This window comes from Protopterus annectens, chromosome 2.part1, assembly GCF_019279795.1.
Source record: "Protopterus annectens isolate FY-2018-M chromosome 2.part1, PAN1.0, whole genome shotgun sequence".
Lineage (NCBI taxonomy): Eukaryota > Metazoa > Chordata > Ceratodontiformes > Protopteridae > Protopterus > Protopterus annectens.
The window spans coordinates 1,021,783,228-1,021,804,013 of NC_056729.1; the positions used below are offsets into that span (position 1 = coordinate 1,021,783,228).

At 43.0% G+C, this 20,786-nt stretch overlaps 1 protein-coding gene across 2 annotated transcripts in view; it reads right to left on the reverse strand.

Annotated features, from left to right (window-relative positions):
- LYAR (Ly1 antibody reactive) overlaps positions 1-20,786 on the reverse strand; it is a 458,582-nt gene that overhangs the window by 182,180 nt on the left and 255,616 nt on the right. For both annotated transcript variants that reach the window (XM_044062603.1, XM_044062604.1), the window contains exon 7: positions 7,772-7,858. In XM_044062603.1, coding sequence (XP_043918538.1) covers positions 7,772-7,858 — 87 coding nt within the window. The remainder of the gene's footprint in view (positions 1-7,771; positions 7,859-20,786) is intronic.

Genomic DNA, 20,786 nt, shown 5'->3' on the forward strand with positions numbered 1-20,786 from the left:
GGGGACCCTTCCCCCTCATCAAAATTGGTATCTTCTGTGACAGACTCTTGAGAAAAGTCTAAGTGCCTTCTCTTGCACTTTCTTTTCTTTAAAGGATGTTCTTGTTCCAGAAGATATGAGTATACCTGCTGGGTAACTTTGAGACTCTGGGCTGGCTGTCCCTGTGGATTAGAATGTTGAGGCTCATGGCACAATGACAGATGAGACTGGGAAGAACGATCCGAGGAGGGAGGGGATTGTTTTTCCTTCTGGGAGCAGAGAAAACTCTCTCCGCTAAATCAAAAGCAGAGTGCCCCTGACAGAAAGAGGCCGAAGACAGTCCACCCGTGGTAGAAATTAGAGCCAAGCTGTCCGATGCTGAGGCTCTGAGTGGCAGAAATGCTCAGACAACTCTGGAGTAAACTCCAAAACCTCAGATCCGGCAATGACGCTACGGCTCCAAGAGTCATCCGGTTTCAACTCACTAGGAGCCAGTCCTCTAAGAGATGGTATCAGAGTGGAAAATACAACGGTCTTTGGATCCTACATGGACAACACCAAGATTCTTGGATCCAAATGCTCTGAAACCAAAGGTCAGATTGGAAAAGGAACTAAAATAGGTGAAGTAGTACTAGTAAAGGTTTCCAAGGCCCAATGGGGTCAGAGCCGGGAGAACTCCTATCTGAATTTGTGCTGAGAAGAATTTCCAAATCATTCTATCCACATCTGCTTCAGTCAGACTTTTGGATGAATGAGAAGCAGCAGCAACTGAAGCAGTCCTGGAATGGAGACATCTCTCTAAAAGGTGATGGAAGGCAGGAGGGTACTGGATCCAGAGAGGAGGTATATGGGGTCCACAGAAGCATCTTCTGATCAGTTTTGTCAAATCTTACAATGTAGATCTAGCATTTAGATACTTAGTAGGTGGTCCCATAGTATGAGCAGAGCTCATAACAGAAGATCCGGAAGGGCCCAAAGGATGCTTCTTGGTATCTTTTTTCTCTGCTTTCTTGGGGAAATAAGCCCTAGATATTGACTCAGAAAAAGTTGTAGGAAGTAATCCTTTTAATACAAGTTTGCTTTTATGATCTACTAATGCCCGAGGATTAAAGGCCTTATGATCTCTCAAATGCATTCAAATGAGCCTGGCCTAAACAGCACACACGCAAATCATGTGCATCTGACAGAGGAATTTTATGGCCAGAGGCATTACATTTTTTAAACTGTACATCCAAACTGAAGATGAGAAATTGTATTTTGTCACTAGATACTTTTTCTTCCACTTTGGAGAAAATTGTCAGACAAGCCTGTGAAACGGAGGACAATTCCATTGGCTTTTTGTTTCCTAATCATATAGTATTCTCTTACAGCAGGTATACTAATCTGAAAGAGCCGTTAAATAGAAAGGGCTTAAAATCAAATAGTTTGGATAAAACTGTTGGGACTACTGCTGTGGAAGATGTTCTATATGTAATCGTGCGAAAAATTTAGATGGCAAAAAGATCAATAGCAAGTTGTATAGGGCCAGAGAATATTATAATTGTGACAGCTGTGGAGTGGTTTACATAACAGGCTGTCACTGTGATCCAATTTTATGGTATACTGGTCAAACCACCAGGAAGGCCAAAGTACGCATCATGGAGCATCTGAGGAATGTGAGAAGACAGAAGCCTGAGAGTCCCATCGCCATGCATTTTTGGTCTAAACATTAGGGTTTGGACAAAAGTTTATTTTATTAGTATTTTGGCATGCCCGGTGGTTAGTGATGGGAATTTCAAAAAAAAAATTAAATTGTTAGAGAGTACAATAATCATTAACTTTCATACATTATGTCCTTGGGGAATGAATTTAGAAAATAATTTGAATATTTAAAATCACTACAATTTCAAAAAACAGCACATCACAGTTATGGCTATTAGTAATCATGAATGAAATTGAGTGAAAATTGGAACTAGTATGACGTGATATTGCAAGAATTTTCTAAGATGAATTAAAGTGATTATGGGTAGAAATAATAAACATGCACATAGTTATAGACTGATTTATACAGGTGATTGTGAGATAAAAGAAATGCATAATGGGGAAGTAAATTATTATGTATGTATGAATTTGCTACGAAGAAGTGTTTTATTTTTACTTTCACATAGTTATGGCTATTAGCCAATGCTGAATGAAGAAATAATAAGTGCACTTTGTTCTCAGAAGTACCTCATTGAATGTTGGCGATTTATCTAAGCACATTTCACTTTAAATTTTGTAATATATGGAACTAATTAATATTGTGTCATAATAGTATTTAAAAAGTATTTAAAAATAATTTAAAAAGGATTAACAATGATAAAATGTATTTAGCATGCTTATTATTTTTTTACTGAAAATCAGCATAATATGGACTTAATGTATGTATCTTTAAATCACATGTATTAATCTCTTTGAAGGGAATGAATATCAACTGGTTTAGTGGCAATATAATTGTTTAATTATTTAATGAAATGATGTTGATTAATTGAAAGTTGAACAAGTATATATAAGGACATACTTGTAATGAAAAAATATTCCAACAGAAGGCAAGAAGCCGAGGTACCAGAACGTGTAAGTTTTGTCCTGCCAGTGGTGTTCCAGCTTTGTTCCCGTTTGTTTATGTGGTTTGGCAATTACATTTTTTAAACCCTGATGATTTTTTCAGCTATTTTGGGGAAAAAAACTCTGACAAGAAAAATGAAAGAGTTTTTTTTTTTGAAAGAAAGTGAAAATTTACCAATAATGGCAACTGAAGGAGTTACTGCGAGGGTATAGAAAATAGGAAGGAAAGTACCAACGAAGGTAATATTAATTTACACTAAAAAGTGTAGGAAGGGGAAGAGGAATTTACATACTGCATTTTACTCAAGCTAACAGCAAAGCTCGAGAGACAACAGTGACCACACCTGTATGCAAAGGCAGCAAATGAGATCTGAGGTATGGTAGGGGACTATGGCATTGAGGGTAAGGGAGGAGCTTGAGAGTTTTCAGTATCCGCAAGCTGTAAAAAGCAGCAGGGTCGGACTTAAAACCACTTGTTGAAGAATGAATGAAAATTGACATCAGATTTAAGTATATACAACTCAACAGTTAAAATCTGTTCCTATTTTTGGGGTGGTTTCCTTTTTGGTTTTGCTCTTCATTCTTGCGCTAAGCTTTTGAGAGGTGTCTTTTTTTCTTTTTCCCCCCAGTCAGATGGCAAAGCAAAATGACATTCATTGCTGAGCAAGGAAGGTGGGGGCCATGTTTGGATGAAAGTGCTTTCTCAGTTAACTGTACCCATTTTGCAATACTAGTGTAGTGTAGCATGTATTTGAGGTGTGGTGTGAAATAATTTCGACAACTTTTAGCTATGAAACCAAGTTGAAATCATGTAACTCTCAACTGTCCCTAATTCTTGTGCTAAGAAGCTGAGCGTATTTTTTTTCCTTCTTCAGCATGATCATTGACAGATGAAATGTACACAGTAAAGTAGCTACAACCTGTGAGAGGAGGTGGGGTCTATTTGTGGATACTCTGTTGTCGCTTAATTAGTTAACTCCCTGGCTTTGCAAGACTAATGTGCACTTGTATAAAATATGTTGAAATACTTGTGGCTACTATTTGAAAAAAGTTGAAATTACATACGGATTGCAGTCTTCCAAACATGTCAGACATTTTAATTTCAGACTTCATATGCTTCAGAAAATGCTTGCTAATGCAAAAACCAATTTTAGCAACTTTCTGTGTGTTTATCATTAATATTTAAAATCTGCCCCAATTTTGATAGACTGTTCCTCATTATGTTTTACTATGATCCAGATTCTTGTCTGAAACTGATATGTATTATTTTGTCATAATCAGAAGAGGTGACTACACAGAAAAGAGGTTTTAACTGTCAAGTTGGGTTGGGTGCTGTCTGTGGAAGTAACTAACTTGTCCTATTGTTTGCGCAGTATAAACAGGCTGGCTTTGCAGGACTAGTATGCATGTATGTAAAAAAAAAGCTGAAACACTTGGGCTACTTTGCATTTGTGTGAAACAAACTTAAAAGAAATTAACTGTTGTGTTCTTGTGTACTTATTCTCACCAAAAGTAATGCAATAGAAATGAACACAGTAAACATGGGCAGCTATAATTAATGGTCAACCATACTGTCATGACCATGTTAATAAGTCTGGCTTTCCAGGACTAATGTGCATTTGCATAAAGCAATTCTGAGTACTTACTGTTTATCACGATCAGATAATTAAGGTATATACAATCAAATAGATATACTTGGTTCTGACACCGGTGTATAAAAATGACAGCAGTTTGAATGGTCTTTTGTAATTTAAAATAATCAAGAAGGTAAATCTAAAAGGACATACACATTTATGTTACGTGGAAAAAAAAAAACGCATATAAGTGTGTGTATGGGGGGCAAGGTCTGAAAAGCACCCAGGGCCCAAAGTACATTTAATCCTCCATTTGTTTGAACATGCTTATTTCTGCTTCTATATGTTTTATCAAAATGCCTTTTTTAAACTACTGTTCAATCTCAGCCTTACTACAGGATACGTCCACAAAGGTGGTGCCTCAACGGATCCTGGAAACTATCGCCTACAAGCCTGCCACTCTTGGTCTGCAAAGCTAATATGGGACCCTCTACGGACCCCATAAATAATGCATATGGGGGACAATCATCACTGGACATCATACTCCAGCTTGGCTTTGTTAGGCAGATCCTGGATACCTAGCAGATAAATATTTCTTTTTCAACAGCCACCAAGGCCTGGAGTTTAGGGGAAGGTGGTCTACAGTGACCTGGACAGCCTCGAATGGCCCGCACAAAGCCTTTCTCACTTTAATACCCACACGGTCTTATAAATTCACTCACAAAGCTAAATGTTAACCCCTATGTCACTAGATGGGTTGCAAACTGGTTCAAGGACAGAACCCACATGGTGCTGATGGGAGTAAACCTGTGTCGACTCCAAACCCACTCCAAGTAGCATCCCAGTCAGGGGACCTCCCTCTCTCGTCCTTATTTCTTTATATATTTCCGCCATTAGCACGGTATTGTGGGAGTTCGCAGATGACTGCAACAGACCACTCATAACTGACTGCCCAAAACACAAGCACACTCGAAAACCTCCTCCCTCCAAAAGGGCCCTTCATAAAAGCACACAACTCAAGTCAAACCCCAAAAGTAGAAGCTAAACCCCAAAAGTGTATAGTCATCCCAAATTAAAACATGGGTGTAAAATTACCACATGGTGGTGATCAAAGTAATTAGAATTAGGTAACCCAACTTGATGGCAAAAATTCATTTGATTAGGACCGCGGCACCCGTGGTTAGAAGTTAGAAAATATAGCCCACCTAATCATAAAGGGATTCACATTCATATCTCTAGGTCATCGGATCTCTCAGTACTCATCCATCATCAGCTCCCCATAATTGATACAAAGCCCCCTTTTGGGATGCCTTTTGGTACAATGCCCTTTGGCAGACAAGAGACTCCTAAAAGTACACAAAGGGGTACATCAGCTCAAAGAAACAAAATGCCGTCCGGTTAAAGAAATGTATGCCTACTCAGTGGCATACCGCCTTGCCAGCAGGCGCATGTGCAGACATATAAAAAAGCCATGTCCAACAGAATAAAATGGACACATGCCACAAAAGAAAAAAATCCCATCGAAAGTCAGGCCGACTGAGAAAACTGCACTGAAATAAATAGGACATGCTGGACATGCTGGAGGACTGGATTCATAACCCTTCACTTCAGAGGAATAAAAAATAAAAATCCCAGTCCAGGTTAGGTAGTCCCCACTCTGACCCTCTTCAAGAGGAATCTGATGAGTGGGAGGGGAGGGGAGAGGTTTACATCGTATCACTTCACTTCTGTGTCACTGTTAGACAAGTATATACTAACTCTCGAAAAGGGCACAGCAAAATTAATTTAAAATGGGTGGCGAAAGCCAAACACACTCTGGCTAGGCTTATAAATGCCCTAGGGCAGATAGCCTAGTATGAACCTATGAACCTATAGCATAGATTCTGAAAAAGTAATTACATGCAAGGCAACCATTCGTATCATGAGAACAGTCGACAACTAAATCGCACTTGTACTTAAAAAGTGAGTAAATCACTCTAGACTCCACTTTGAATTGTCATTATCACTTTGCTTTTTCATTCCCATTGCTTTTTCAATATATCCTACCTTCTATCATTTAATTTTATATACTTTCATTGCATCAGTTAATTTTAACTCTGCTCTAATAGTTTCACTTGCTCTACACAAACCCAGACCTCCTGTCAAAGTTAATTCTGTTTCTCATACATCTCTACCCCTTGATTCATCATTTCTTATACCACAAATAATTCCATTCACAGAGCCAACTTCACAGTCTGTCACTGCTATTCTGCTGGCTAACAATTGTTATACAAATGTTTTCCAAGAGCTACTATGTTGTCCTTTTCTTCTTGAAGAGTAATCATCTTCTTCTTACGGCTTTTCCCGGTTAGGGGTTGCCACAGCGGAACTCCGGTCCGCTAATGATTGGCAGTATATTTTTACGGTGCCAGCCCAATGCCCAACCTTCAACGAAGGCACGCCCATTCATGCATGTCTTTCGAACGCCACTTGACCACAGGGAGGACATGCAGACTCCACACAGAAGGCGCTCCAGCCGAGAATCAAACGGGAGACCCTCTTGCTGTGAAGCAACAATGCTACTGCTGCACCACCACAGCTTTCTTAAAGAGTAATACAAATTAGAAACACCTTAAAGGTCTGGTATTAGCAATGTGCAAGAATGCAGCACAGTATGCTTTTTCAGAATTTTCACCTAATCCACTACTGTGAAGAAAAATCATGTTTCTGGAGCCACAGTTATCACTTTTTTCACAAAATTTTCTTGAAGTGCAAGAATGGCAGGTGGTAGAAGCTGAGCTGTATTACTACTCAGAACTACACTCCTGTACTTCCAATCAGAGCCTCTGGACGGCAACCATACTTCTGTTCTGTACAAAGTCCTTCAGTTCTAATACATATTTCACCACTCATTTACACCATGTAATGTCAGACAGCTTAATAAATAACAAAAGATACAGGGGATGCACAGCTAACATCCACAAGCTCTGTATTTCAAATGAATGCTCTAAAACTTTTGTATATACAACGTAATATGCTAATCACTGTACTCTGCTCACAGGGATTAAACATTACACATCTCATATCTGACACACATTTTCATAAACAGGAATTTTGAGTAGATTTTCACCTGTATCTAGGAAACAAACAGTACAGTTTCAGCATATAAAACTCAGACAAAATGTTCCATCCTTCTTTTCTTTTTATTTTGAGTCAAAGAAGGCATGAACACTGAAGGAGAAAAAAAAATAATATGCTGATTCACACATATGCTAGGAATTCAAAGTGATTTTCTATGTGAAAGATATATTTCTTGGAATTCAATGGATTAAAGGTAGCAAGAGCTTATGTGTGTCATCTTTAATGTTTTCAACTAAATCTGCTCTGCAGACAGACACACACACACACACACACACACACACACACACACACACACACACACACACACACACACACACACACACACACACACACACACACACACACACACACACCATATTAGAAGAGAAATTCAGTAACCAGCTTACTGGCTTAAAAAGGTTTATTACTGAAGTCCTTAAAATGCACTTTTGGAAAAAAAATGACAACAAAGGCGAGATGTGTGTGCCTGCCAACTTTGTTACAGTAGTATATAATTTATCGGAATATAACAGTACCTCGTTGCTCCTCTTCATTTTCTTCTACTACCGTGCTGCTGTCATGGTCTTCAAGATTCTGACTAACCAGTGGTCCGTCTGATTCATCTGAAGAAGAAATTATTAAAATGCATTTGAGGAGGAGACAGCTGTAACATGTAATATTTCACTGATAAGCAAACAAACTTACATGTTTGTATATCTCCAGAATTTATTTGCAAGATATAAATACTCTATTACCAATCAAATGTTTATTAACGTGTTTTACTTTAAGGATACAACACTACTAACGTCATGTTAAGCAGCTTCATAAAATTAAAATGCAAAGAAACTGTGGATTTTACATAAAATAAGTGAATGGATCAAGTAAAATACTTTCTGAATAAGATTACTCTTATGGACATCGCACTGACACAGTCTCTGCCTAAGCTGACATGAAAATTACTTCCAAAATAGAGATGCCTGGCAGGAAAAAAGTAATGCATACCAAAATCCTCCAAACGCATCAGTTTAATTACTAGCACAACCACTCCAGATAAACACAGAGGACAAAAAAGCCAACAGGATACTGACACATTTCTTTAGACAGGCAGGACATTATCATGCAGGACAGAATGCATAAGTACCAAAACCTTTTAAACAGATCTGTAAGTAATTAGCAGCTACTGAGAAAGTACAGTTGTGTACACTTACCATAAATGTAGATGTTACAGTGTATTCACTGTTGCAGTCATTACATTTGGGTAATCTGCTGGCAGGTTGCCCTTAGTTGGCCTGAATGTCTTGGGTCCTGCGTCGGTTGCTGTCCCTTCTTCCATGACGTCAGGTCGTCAGGGGTACAAAACATGCAGCCGATGCCATTACATCAGTTTTTCTTGCCCCAGATGTCAGGTGCCCCCCCAAATGGGGAGCAAATAAAATTAAAAACACAAAAATATACCTCCAAGAAGGTCTCCCCAAAGGAGTAGTCCTCAGGTGGAGAGGCTGATGGAATTGATTCCTCAGCATCAGAATCCTCATAAGGTGGTAAGGAATATCCTAGGTCTGAGGATAAGTCTGAAGAAATGGACACCTGGTCGGAAGATTCATAGTCTGCATCTTGTCTGGGCCTTTTATCAGGAGGGGGATGGGACCCTCTGATCAGGGTGATTAGGTCTTCGGCCATTTTTAGCATTTGTTTCTTAGGCATGGAAGCCTGCCCTGGAGATGGCTGTGTCTGTTTCTTTGCTTTTAAGGGAGGCTTGGACATAACAGAGGATTTAATGGTTAACTGGGTAGGTCTGAAAACACCCTGAAGCTGTGGATTGCTCAGCTACTTCGGTTCCCTCTGAAGGGTTAAGTTCAGTAATCTGAATACCAGGTGCATCCGAAGGCCCAGCCAGCTCCACATGGGAGTCGGAGGCGGTCTGTGGTAGCGGTCATCAGGGGCTGCGTAGGCACCTCGCTGAAAACTGGAGAACCGGCGACCGGCCTAGAAGAGGCCTCGTCGTCAGTTTTGGGCCTCGGATGCCTGTCCTTGTCCTTTTTATGTATTCCGGTCATCGGAAGTTCCGACGGCATGGTGTAATTGAATTTTCTGCCAAAATAATGTCGGGCAAAATCAAACCGATGTTTAATAGTGCGCTTGTTAAACCTAGCACAAAACCGACAACCAGTGACGTCGTGGTCTGGGCCTAGGCATGGAATACAATAGGAGTGGAAATCCTTATGAGGTATTTGCTTCCCACAAGAAATGCAGTTATTAACATTTACTGACATCGGTCTGAGGCAAGAAAAAGTTTCCCCAACGGGGTACTTAGCTTTTTTAGAAGACTTTGGTTCTGGATTCGGAATGAAAATCTCAGGAGTCGGCCGACCGGCACTTGTGAACTGCTTCTGCTTCGGGCACCGCGCAGCAAGAAAGACTGAAGAAAATGGTGTCGGCTGCATCTTATATCCCCCCCCCCCCCCGTCACACTGACGTCAGGGAAGAGGCAACAGCAACAGACGCCGGACCAAGACTTTGGAACTCAGGCCGACTGGGGAACCGCCTGACGGCAGGATAACCCGTGTAATGACTGCAGCAGCGTAACACGATGAACATCTGTATTATGTTCTTTGTGTTTCACTGTTGCAGTTATTACATTTGGGTAGATTTCCAAAGCTATGGTTGGGTGGAGGGAATTATATAGCATTAGGACCAGCGATAAGGCCCTGCAGGACAGCAGTGGCAAAGCCAGCTCTGGATTTAGAGGAAAAAAGGTAAATGGTAATGTTTGGTGAACGTATGAACTGAGCTCCAGGTAGCAGCTTCTAGAATGTCCCTGGTAGGAACACCTCTGAGAAAGGCTGTAGAAATAGATGCAGCTCAGGTGGAATGGGATCTGATCCCCTGGGGATAGTTTTTCCATGGTGCATACAGCAGAAACGAACAGAATGGCTTATCCATTTGGAAATAGTTTGCTTTGAAATAGCCTTTCCCTCTGCCCCTACAGCAAATGCCACCAGTAGTTGTTCAGATTTTCTTTGTGATTTTGTCCTGTTTAAGTAAAATCTAAGTTGTCTGTGTACATCCAAGGAATTCAGAATCCGCTCCCCCTTGTTTTGTGGATTGGGAAAGAAAGTTGGCAAATTAATGGACTGATTAAGAGCCACACTGGATACCACCTTAGGCATGAATGATGGATTGGTCCTGAGAGACACCCTGTCCGCATGAAAAATGATGAAAGGCTCCACTGCCATAAGAGCCTGTAATTCGGAAATCCTTCTAGTTGAAGTGACTGTTAAAAGGAAAGCTGTTTTCCAGGAGAGAAATTTTAAGTCTGCAGTAGCAGCTGGCTCGAAAGGAGGGAGAGTGGGTTTTTCCAATACAAAACTGAGGTCCCAGGCAGGGGTTGGAGCTCTCCTGGGTGGTCTTACGTTTTTGGCCCCTCTGAGATGCTGCTTTTAGCAGAGGATGAGAGAAGAGGGGAGGTTCTGTGTTGTAATGAGCTGAAATGGCTGAGGCATGGATTTTTGTGGAAGAAAAGGACAGGCCCTTGTGAAGCATCTCAGTTAAGTATTGTAAAAATCTGAGGAATATTGGGCACTGCTGTGCTTATCCCTGGAGATTGATTCCAGGCACAGAAACTTTTCCATTTGTCATCATAAGATTTCCTAGTACTAGGCCTTCTTTTTTCCAAAATGACATCCATCACAGGTTTGCTGAGAGATGCTAAGGGTGAATTTAGGTGATTAGCCACACCGCAAGATTTAACGTTTGGAGCTGAGTGTGCAGAATTTGGTTGTTCTGCTGAGACAGTAAGTAAGGTGTTTGAGACAGGTGCCATGGTGGAAGGTGTGACACATTGCGCAGGAGTGGGTACCAGTGTTGGCGAGGCCAGTCTGGAGCAATCAAAATCATTTTTGGTTTGTCCTGTTTGACTTTTAGTAGAACTTATTAGAGCAGAGGTAGAGGGGGAAAGGCATAGACTGATAGGTTTTTCCAGCTGAAGGATATAGCATCCACTTTCCTGGCTTTTTTGTGATGAGTTCTTGTGCAGAATTTATCCAACTGAAAGTTCTGGGGTGATTCAAAAGATCTATGTCTGGACTCCCCCATTTACATGTCAACATGTTGAAAATCCATAGTACCAGTTACCATTCATGTGGGTCCATGAGATTTCTGCTTAGTTCGTCTGCCAGAGTATTCATCTTTCCTGGCAGGAATTGCGCTTATAGTTGTATTTGATAGATCAAGGCCGTGTTCCACAATGCCATGGCTAGTCTGCAAAGGGGGTAGGAGTGTGTACCCCCCTGCTTGTTAATGTACCACATAACCGTGGTGTTGTCTGTCTTTATCATTAATTGTCCTGGATGAAGGTAGTCCTTGAAGGCTGTCAGTGCATTCTGTACAGCTAGCATTTCTTTTTGATTGATATGAAGGTGCATTTGATTTGGGCTCCATTTGCCCTGAATGCACTTCCCTGCCAGATGTGCCCCCCAAGCATTGTCTGATGCGTCTGTAGTTAGGGTTTGGGTGGCAGGGGGTTGTGTGAATGGCAGTCCCTTGTTTTGGTGGCAGGCCTCTGCCCACCAAAGGAACTCTAGTTGCAAGCAAGGTATGACAGGAATCATTGTTTCAGGCTGTGACAATGCTGACTCCATAGACCTTTTAAGTACCACTGAAGTTTCCTCATATGCAGTCTTACATATGGAATTAGAAGAATGCAGGAGGCCATGAACCCCAAGGCTTGCAGTATTTGCCTTGCAGAAAGCCGGGTTTTTGTGGCCACCTGGTCCTTCCTGATCAAGTGAAAAATCAGTTCCCTTCCCTAATCTGATCAGTAAAAAAAACAGTTCCCTATACTAATCTGGTATGTCCAAGGGTCAGTTTCAAGGTTACTGTCCAGTCCAGCTGGTGAATCTGGGAATTTTGAGGCAATGTTACAATTGCCTTATGTACACAGACAACCCTCTCCTCCTCCCAACAAACTCTAATACATGTGAGAGATGCAGTTACACAGCCAAACTGGAGGCAGAGCTCTCTCAACCCAAGACTGGCACAGTCAGTCAGGAGGAAAAGGTAACCACCCACACCACAAATCCAGTCTCACACAGACCTATTGCATCTGCATACCCAACACATAAAAACATACTCGGAGGCTCTAAATAAAAATCTGCCTAAACAGCAAAGACCTCCTAAGCAGATATCCAAGCAACAGCCACCCCTCAACAATACCCACAAATCACATATCTCACAAAATCAGTGTGCCTCACAGTCACAGCCCTTAAGGCCAAACAACACACCAAATACACTTGTTATAGGGGACTCTATTGTCCGGCACACTGGCGTCCCGCTCACCAGACTGAACAAGGAGAAGGTCACTGTAAGCTGCCTGTCGGGTGCCAGGATCCACCACATAACGCAAGCACTCAGGTCACTCCAAAGCAAGTACAAGTATGACTCCGTCATTGTCCATGCTGGTGTGAATGACCTGAGACGTACCTCCCTGGACTACATGAAAAGAGACAAAGAGGAGCTCTCTGACCATGTAAGTCCAGGCTGGTATGACCCTGACCTTGAGTAGCATCTTGCCCTCACCAAGAATGATGCCACAGTATAAAGACAAAATGATCAGTTTCAACAATTGGCTAAAGTATTGGTGTCATTCAAAGGGGATCCAGTGTCTGTCAGCCTGGGATGACATGCTTGACAAGCCATGTTGCTTCGCTAGGGACGGCTTGCACCTGTCACCCTTAGGCTTTCGTATACTGGCCAAGGCTCTTGCCACCCCCATAGTGCCTTCTTTAGGCAAGGCTCAAAGGACAAACCCACCTCCATAGACAACCCAAGGATAAAAAAACTAAAGGTAATGCTACTCAATGCCAGAAGTCTAAACCTCAAGATGCACGCACTCGAGGCTCTCCTCGGTATGGAGAAAATCGATGTCTGTGCAGTAACAGAAACCTGGTTCAAGGCTCCTGAGAGCACCCCAGCACTACCAGGTTATAACTCATACCATGCGTTTCGGCCCCAAAACTCGGACTGAAGCACAAAAGGAGGGGGAGTATCTATATTCATCAAAGATACCTACACCTCCAGGTTAGTGGCACTGTACGAAGCATCAGAAACCATCCATGTGCAACTAACAGCAGGCAAAACTGCCTTTCAGTTTGTAGCCTGCTACAGAACACCCTCTCTATTACAGGAATCCCACTTGGCATTCCTGAGAACACTGGAAAATATGAAGGTCTCTCCAAACACTATGTTATTGGGTGACTTCAACTACCCAAACATTGACTGGGAAAACTACTCAAGCCCAAACACCCTCGCCCAACGGTTCCTTGAATTTATAAACTCTAACACCATGGAACAACTGGTCACCACTCCCACAAGAGGGAACAACATATTGGACCTGGTCATCACCAACATGGGGACTCTATGTTCCACACCAGAGGTAAACCCCTCACTGGTAAGATCAGACCATAAACAAATTTCCCTGGACATCCATATCCCGTCCCCACCCCCAGCCAAGGCAATCACTGTAAAGAATTTCTCAAAAGCCAGCTTTGCACTTCTCAAGACTGAGGTGGAATCCTTCAAAGCCCCTGGGCCAGAGGATAATACAGCCCAATCCACAGAATCCTTTACAAATGCATTCTATGAGCACCTGCAGGAATGCATGGATTGTGCTATCCCAAATAAAACCAAGACTCACTCCTCCAAAAACAGGAGACCGGTCTGGTGGACCCCGGCCATAAATAAACTATACAACAGAAGGAGGAAGCTACTACATGACAGAGCAAAATCCCAAAAGGGAAGGCATCTCTGATCAGTATTAGCAAGAAACTTTGATCCCTCATAAAATCATCAAAGGCCAGTTTCGGAAAAAAATTGCCCTAGACACTAAAGATAATCACAAGGCCTTCTTTAGTTATGTCAGGAACATGGGCGGAAACTCCCAGATATGCTCTGAATTGTTGCATAACGGTACAAAATATACCGAACCTACAGACATAGCCAACATCCTGGCAAACAGATTCAGCGCAAACCCCTTCCCCCCCAAAGGAGCAAATGCCTATCCCAACTGAATGTAACCTCCCTGACATCACAGATGCACAGATGAAAGCTGTCCTCTCCAAAGCAAAAAACACAGCATCTATGGGACCGGATGGTGTCCCAGGCTGTGTCTTACACGAGCTCCAAGAAGAACTGAACCCTCACATTAAGTCACTGTTCAAACTTAGCCTTACTACAGGATATGTACCCAAAGAATGGCGTACAGCTACAGTGGTCCCAGTCCACAAAGGTGGTGCCACAACGGACCCCGGAAACTATCGCCCCATAAGCCTGACTAGTCTGGTCTGTAAAGCTATGGAGCGTATTATCATGGAACTCATAAACAAAGACATTGGGAGCCTCCAGACACTGGACCCTACCCAATTTGGCTTTGTTAAGGGCAGATCTTGCCTCTTAAACCTAGTAGATTTCTTTGAAACAGTTACCAAAGCCATAGATGAGGGCAAGGTAGTCCACACAGCCTACCTGGACCTCGCAAAAGCCTTCGACACAATACCCCACTCGGGCATCATAAATAAGCTTACCAGCTTAAATATCAACCCCTATATCACAAGATGGGTTGCAAACTGGCTCAGAGATAGAACCCACATGCTCAGAATCGCAGATGCCATGTCCGAATCAAAACCAGTTACAAGTGGCATCCCATAGGGCTCAATTCTGGGACCTCTCTTGTTCGGTATATACTTCTCTGAGGTTCAGGCTAATACAGGGGGATTATGGCTGACAAAGTTCGCAGATGACTGCAAACTGGGGGCCATAATCGAATCTCCAGCTGACACAAGCATCCTCCAAAAGGGTCTCACAGAGACAGATGCTTGGTGCCAGAGCTACGGCCTCAAGCTAAATGCTAAAAAGTGCATAGTCATCCCCTTTGGGAAAAACAAGGTGCCCACAAATTACCACATAGGTGGTAATCCATTAAGTACGGAAGAAGTAATTAGAGATTTGGGGACCAACGTAGATAGTAATCTCTCCTTTGATAATCACATTGCCAAAGTGGTTAGAAAGACCTTCTATATAGTCCACCTTATCACGAAAGGGTTCGCATCTAGATCAAGAGAGGTCATTGTGCCCCTCTACTCGTCACTCATCAGGCCCATAATTGAATACAATGCCCCTTTTGGGATATACCTTACCAGACACCTGCAGCAACTGGAGAGACCCCAAAAGTACCTCACCAAGAGGATCATGGGCTACAAACAGATGTCCTATGCAGCTTGACTCAAGAAACTCCAGCTCTACTCAGTTGCTTACCGCCTACTCAGAGGCGATCTATGCCTGACGTACAAAGCCATGTCAAACCCAGAATTAATGGACATGCTCCACCTCAAAAAATCCAAGTCCCTTAGAGCTACACGCTCCAGGGACCTAAACCTCAGCACAAAAATAAATAGGACATGCTGGAGGGACAGATTAATTTCCTAGAGGCTCCCCTCACTCTGGAATAGAATCCCAATTCATGTTAGACATAGCCCCTCGCTGACCCTCTTCAAGCGAAATCTGGACGCGTGGATAGGAAATCGCAAATTCACCCCTGGGATCTCTGTGTCCCTGCTAGACAGAGGCACAGTAAACTAATCTTGAAAGGGTACCTTCTGTGACCTACTTTACAGAGGCACAGTAGGCTAATCTAATAGGGAGGCGGAAGCCAAATACACTCTGGCTAGGCTTATAAATGCCCTAGGGCAGATAGCCTAGTATCTACCTATGAACCTTTGAACCTGTTTGAAGTAAGTCTCCAAATGAATTTGTTTCTCTGACGTAAGGAAAGCTATCTGGGCAGTTGTATTGCACCCAGGAATGTAATTTTTTGAGAGGGTACCAGATGTGATTTATTTTCATTTATAGTGTACCCTAGACAAGATAGAAACCTTTTTACAAACGCCAGATGGTTTAGAAGAGTGTCCTTGTTTTCTGCCTGAATTAGGCAATCATCCAGGTATGGATATATTTGAATATTTCTTTGCCTGCAAAATGCAATTACTGGAGCCAGGCACTTTGTAAAGTCCCTGGGCACAGTAGATAAGCCAAAGGGCAATGCAGAGAACTGGTAATGCAAGTAGCCTGCTTTGAAGCGGAGGTATCTTCTGCAAGATTCCCTGATTGGGATATGCAGGTAAGCCTCTTTTAAATCTAGAGTTGCCAACCAGGCATCTTTGCCTAGCATAGGAAGTAACTGGTGAAGAGTCAGCATCTTATAGGTTCATAGGTTCATACTAGGCTATCTGCCCTAGGGCATTTATAAGCCTAGCCAGAATGTGTTTGGCTTTCGCCACCCATTTTAAATTTATTTTGCTATGCCCTTTTTCGAGGTTAGTATACTGTGCCTCTATCTAACAGTGACACAGAAGTGATACCCGGGGTAAACCTACGATCTCCCATCCACTCATCAAGATTCCTCTTGAAGAGAGTCAATGAGGGACTCTGCCTAACCTGGACTGGGATTTTATTCCAGAGTGAAGGGAGCCTCTGGGTTATGAATCTGTCCCTCCAGCATGTCCTATTTATTTCAGTGCTGAGGTTCAAGTCTCTCGAGTGCGTAGCTCGATGGGATTTGGATTTTCTGAGGTGCAGCATGTCCATTAATTCCGGGTTGGACATGGCTTTATACGCCAGGCACAGATCGCCTCTGAACAGGCGGTATGCCACTGAGTAGAGCTGGAGTTTCTTTAACCGGGCAGCATATGGCATCTGTTTGAGCCCTTTGATCCTCTTGGTGAGGTACTTTTGGGGTCTTTCCAGTTGCTGCAGGTGTCTGGTAAGGTACATCCCAAAAGGGGCATTGTACTCAATTATGGGCCTGATGAGGGGTGAGTAAAGAGGCACAGACCTCCCTGATCTAGATGTGAATCCCTTCATGATTAGGTGGGCTATATAAAATGTTTTTCTAACCACTTTGGCCACGTGGTTGTCAAATGAGAGATTGCTATCAACTTGGGTCCCCAGGTCCCTAATTACTTCTTCTGTACTTAATGGATTTCCACCTATGTGGTAATTTGTGGGAACTTTGTTTTGCCAAAGGGATGACTATACACTTTTGGCATTTAGCTTGAGGCCATGGCACTGGCACCAGTTGTCTGTTTCTATGAGGCCCTTTTGGAGGATGCTTGTGTCGGCTGGAGAGTCGATTATGGCACCCAGTTTGCAGTCATCTGCGAACTTGGTCAGCCACAGTCCTTCCGTGTTGGCCTATACCTGAGAAATATATACCGAACAAGAGAGGTCCCAGGACTGAGCCTTGTGGGACACCACTTGTAACTGGTTTGGAGTCTGACATGGCTCCAGCAATTCTAACCATGTGGGTTCTGTCCTTGAGCCAGTTTGCAATCCATCTAGTGACATAGGGGTTTATATTTAAGCTGGTGAGCTTATCTATAATGCCCGAGTGGGGTATTGTATCGAAGGCTTTGCAGGTCCAGGTAGGCTGTGTGGACCACCTTCCCTCGTCAATGGCCTTGGTGACTGTTTCAAAGAAATCAACCAGGTTTAAGAGGCAGGATCTGCCCTTAACAAAGCCGAACTGGGTAGGATCCAGTGTTTGTAGGTCCCCAATATCTTTATTTATGAGGTCCATGATGATCCTTTCCATAGCTTTGCAGACCAAGCTAGTCAGGCTTATGGGGCGATAGTTTCCAGGATCCGTTGAGGCACCACCTTTATGGAGAGGGACCACTGTTGCTGTACGCCACTCTTTGGGCACATATCCTGTAGTAAGGCTGAGATTGAACAGTAGTTTTATGTTTGGGTTTAGCTCTTCTTTGAGTTCATGTAGGACGCAGCCCGGGACACCATCTGGTCCCATTGATGCTGTGTTTTTTGCTTTGGAGAGGGCGGCTCTTACCTGAGCATCTGAGATGTCAGGGAGGCAGCACTCTGCTGGGATAGATATTTGCCCTTTTGGTGGGGAGGGGGGGGAGAAGTTTGCGCTGAACCTGTCAGCTAGGATGTTGGAAATGTATGTGGGTTCGGTGTATTTTTTGTCATTTTGGACTAATTCTGAGCATATCTGGGAATTACCACCCAGGTTCCTAACATAACTAAAGAAAGCCTTGTGATTATCGTTAGTGTCCTGTGCAATTTTTCTCTCGAAGCTGGCCTTGGACAATTTTATGTGTGCCCGTAGATTTTTGCTAATACTGATCAGTGATGCCTTCCCTTTTTGGGATTTTGCTTTATCATTTAGTAGCTTCCTCCTTCTATTGTATAGTTTGTTTATGGCTGGGGTCCACCAGACAGGACGTCTGCCTTTGGAGGATTGGGTCTTGGTTTTATTTGGGATCGCATGATCCATGCATTCCTGAAGGTGTTCATAGAATGCGTTTATAAAGAATTCTGCGGTCTGGGCTGTATTTTCCACAGGCCCGGGGGCTTTGAAGGATTACACCTCAGTTTTGAGGAGTGTAAAATTTGCTTTAGAGAAGTTTTTCACTGTGGTTTTCTGGGCAGGGGTGGGGTCGGGATGTGAATATCCAGTGAGATTAGTTTATGGTCTGATCTTACCAGTGAGGGATACACTTCTGGTCTGGAGCATAGAGTCCCCATGTTGGTGATGATCAGGTCCAGTATGTTTTCCCCTCTTGTGGGAGTGGTAACAAGTTGTTCCATAGCATTTGAGTTTATAAATTCTAGGAACCTTTGGGCTAGGGTGTTGGAGCTAGAGTAATGCTCCCAGTCTATGTTTGGGTAGTTGAAGTCCCAATATAATGGTGTTTGGAGAGAGCTTCATATTTTCCAGTGTTCTCAGGAAGGCCGAGTGGGGTTCCTGGGTTTGGGAGGGTGGTCTGTAGCAGGCTATAAACTGGAAGGCAGTTTTACCCACTGTTGGTTGCACATGGATAGTCTCTGATGCTTCGTGCTTTGCCACCAACCTGGAGGTGTGGGTATCTTTGATGAATATCGATACTCCCTCCTTTTGTGGTTCGGTCCAAGTTTTGGGGCGAAAAGCATGGTATGAGGTATAACCTGGTAGTGCTGGGGTGCTCTCGGAGCCCTGAACCATGTTTCTGTTACTGCACAGATATCGATGTTCTCCATGCTAAGGAGAGTTTCAAGTGCGTGCATCTTGAGGTTTAGACTTCTGGCGTTGAGTAGCATTACTCTTAGTTTCTTATCCCTTGTGATACCTATGGAGGTGGGTTTGTCTTTTGAGCCTTGCCTAAAAAGGCATTATGGGGGTAGCAAGAGCATTTGCCAATATCCAAAGCCCAGGGGTGACAGGTGCAAGCCGTCCCTAGCGAAGCATCGTGGCTTGTCGAGCATATCATCCCAAGCTGACAGGCATTGGATCCCCTTTGAATGACACCAGTACTTAAGCCAATTGTTGAAATTGATCATCTTGTCTTCATATTGTGGCATCATTCTTGGTGAGGGTAAGATGCTACTCAAGGTCAGGGTCATACCGCCTGGGCTACATGCTCAGAGAGCTCCTTTATGTCTCTTTTCATGTAGTCCAGGGAGGTACGTCTCAGGTCATTCACACCAGCATGGACAATGACTGAGTCATATTTGTACTTGCCTTGGAGTGACCTGAGTGCTTGTGTTATGTGGCGGATCCTAGCACCCGACAGGCTGCTCACCGTGACCCTCTCCTTGTTCAGCCTGGTGAGCGGGACGCCAGTGTGCCTGATGATAGAGTCACCTATTACAAGTGTATCAGGTGTGTTGTTTAGTCTTAAGGGCTGTGACTGTTTGGCACACTGGCTTTGTGAGATATGTGTTGCACGTGTTTTGTTTTGGGGTAGCAGCTGCTTGGGTGTCTGCTTTGGTGGTCTCTGCTGCTTCGGCAGATCTTTATTTAGAGCCTCCGAGTATGTTTTTGTGTGATTATGTGTTTGGTTTGCTGTCGTGGTAGGTCTATGTGAGACTGGAATTGTAGTGAGTATGGTTTCCTTCTCCTCCTGACTGGTTATGCCAGTACTGAGTGGAGAGAGCTTAGCCTCCAGTTTGGCTATATGGTTGCATCTCTCACATGTGTTGGAATTTGTTGGGAGGAGGAGAGGGTTGTCTGTGTACATGAGGCAGTTGTAACATTGCCTCAAGATTCCCAGATTCACCAGCTGGACTGGAGAGGAGATTGACAACTGACCTTTGGACATGCTAGAATAATATTGGGAATTCCTTAATAATTGAAAACCAGGGCCAGTGGGGAGTGAGGGTGTAGTGCTTTTAATTTTAGTGCTGACTTATATAATTGCTTTAGTGAGCAAGTGCCAGGTAACTTAAGTGCAATGTGTTACAGGTAACTTAAATGCAAAAACGACAAACAGTAACTTTCTTTCAAGTGAAACAAGGAAATAAGTACAGTAAGCAATGCAGATATCACTAGTGAGCCACAGAAGCTGAGAAGCCGTATTAGGTGGAATTAGCGCCCAGGGAAATAACAAGCAAACAAACAACAAGCATATAAACAAAGCTATATTCAGCAGGCCTGGATCTAGTCTATGCTACAGCAAACAAGGTGTACCAATTTCAGTAAGATACAGTTCAAATATTCAG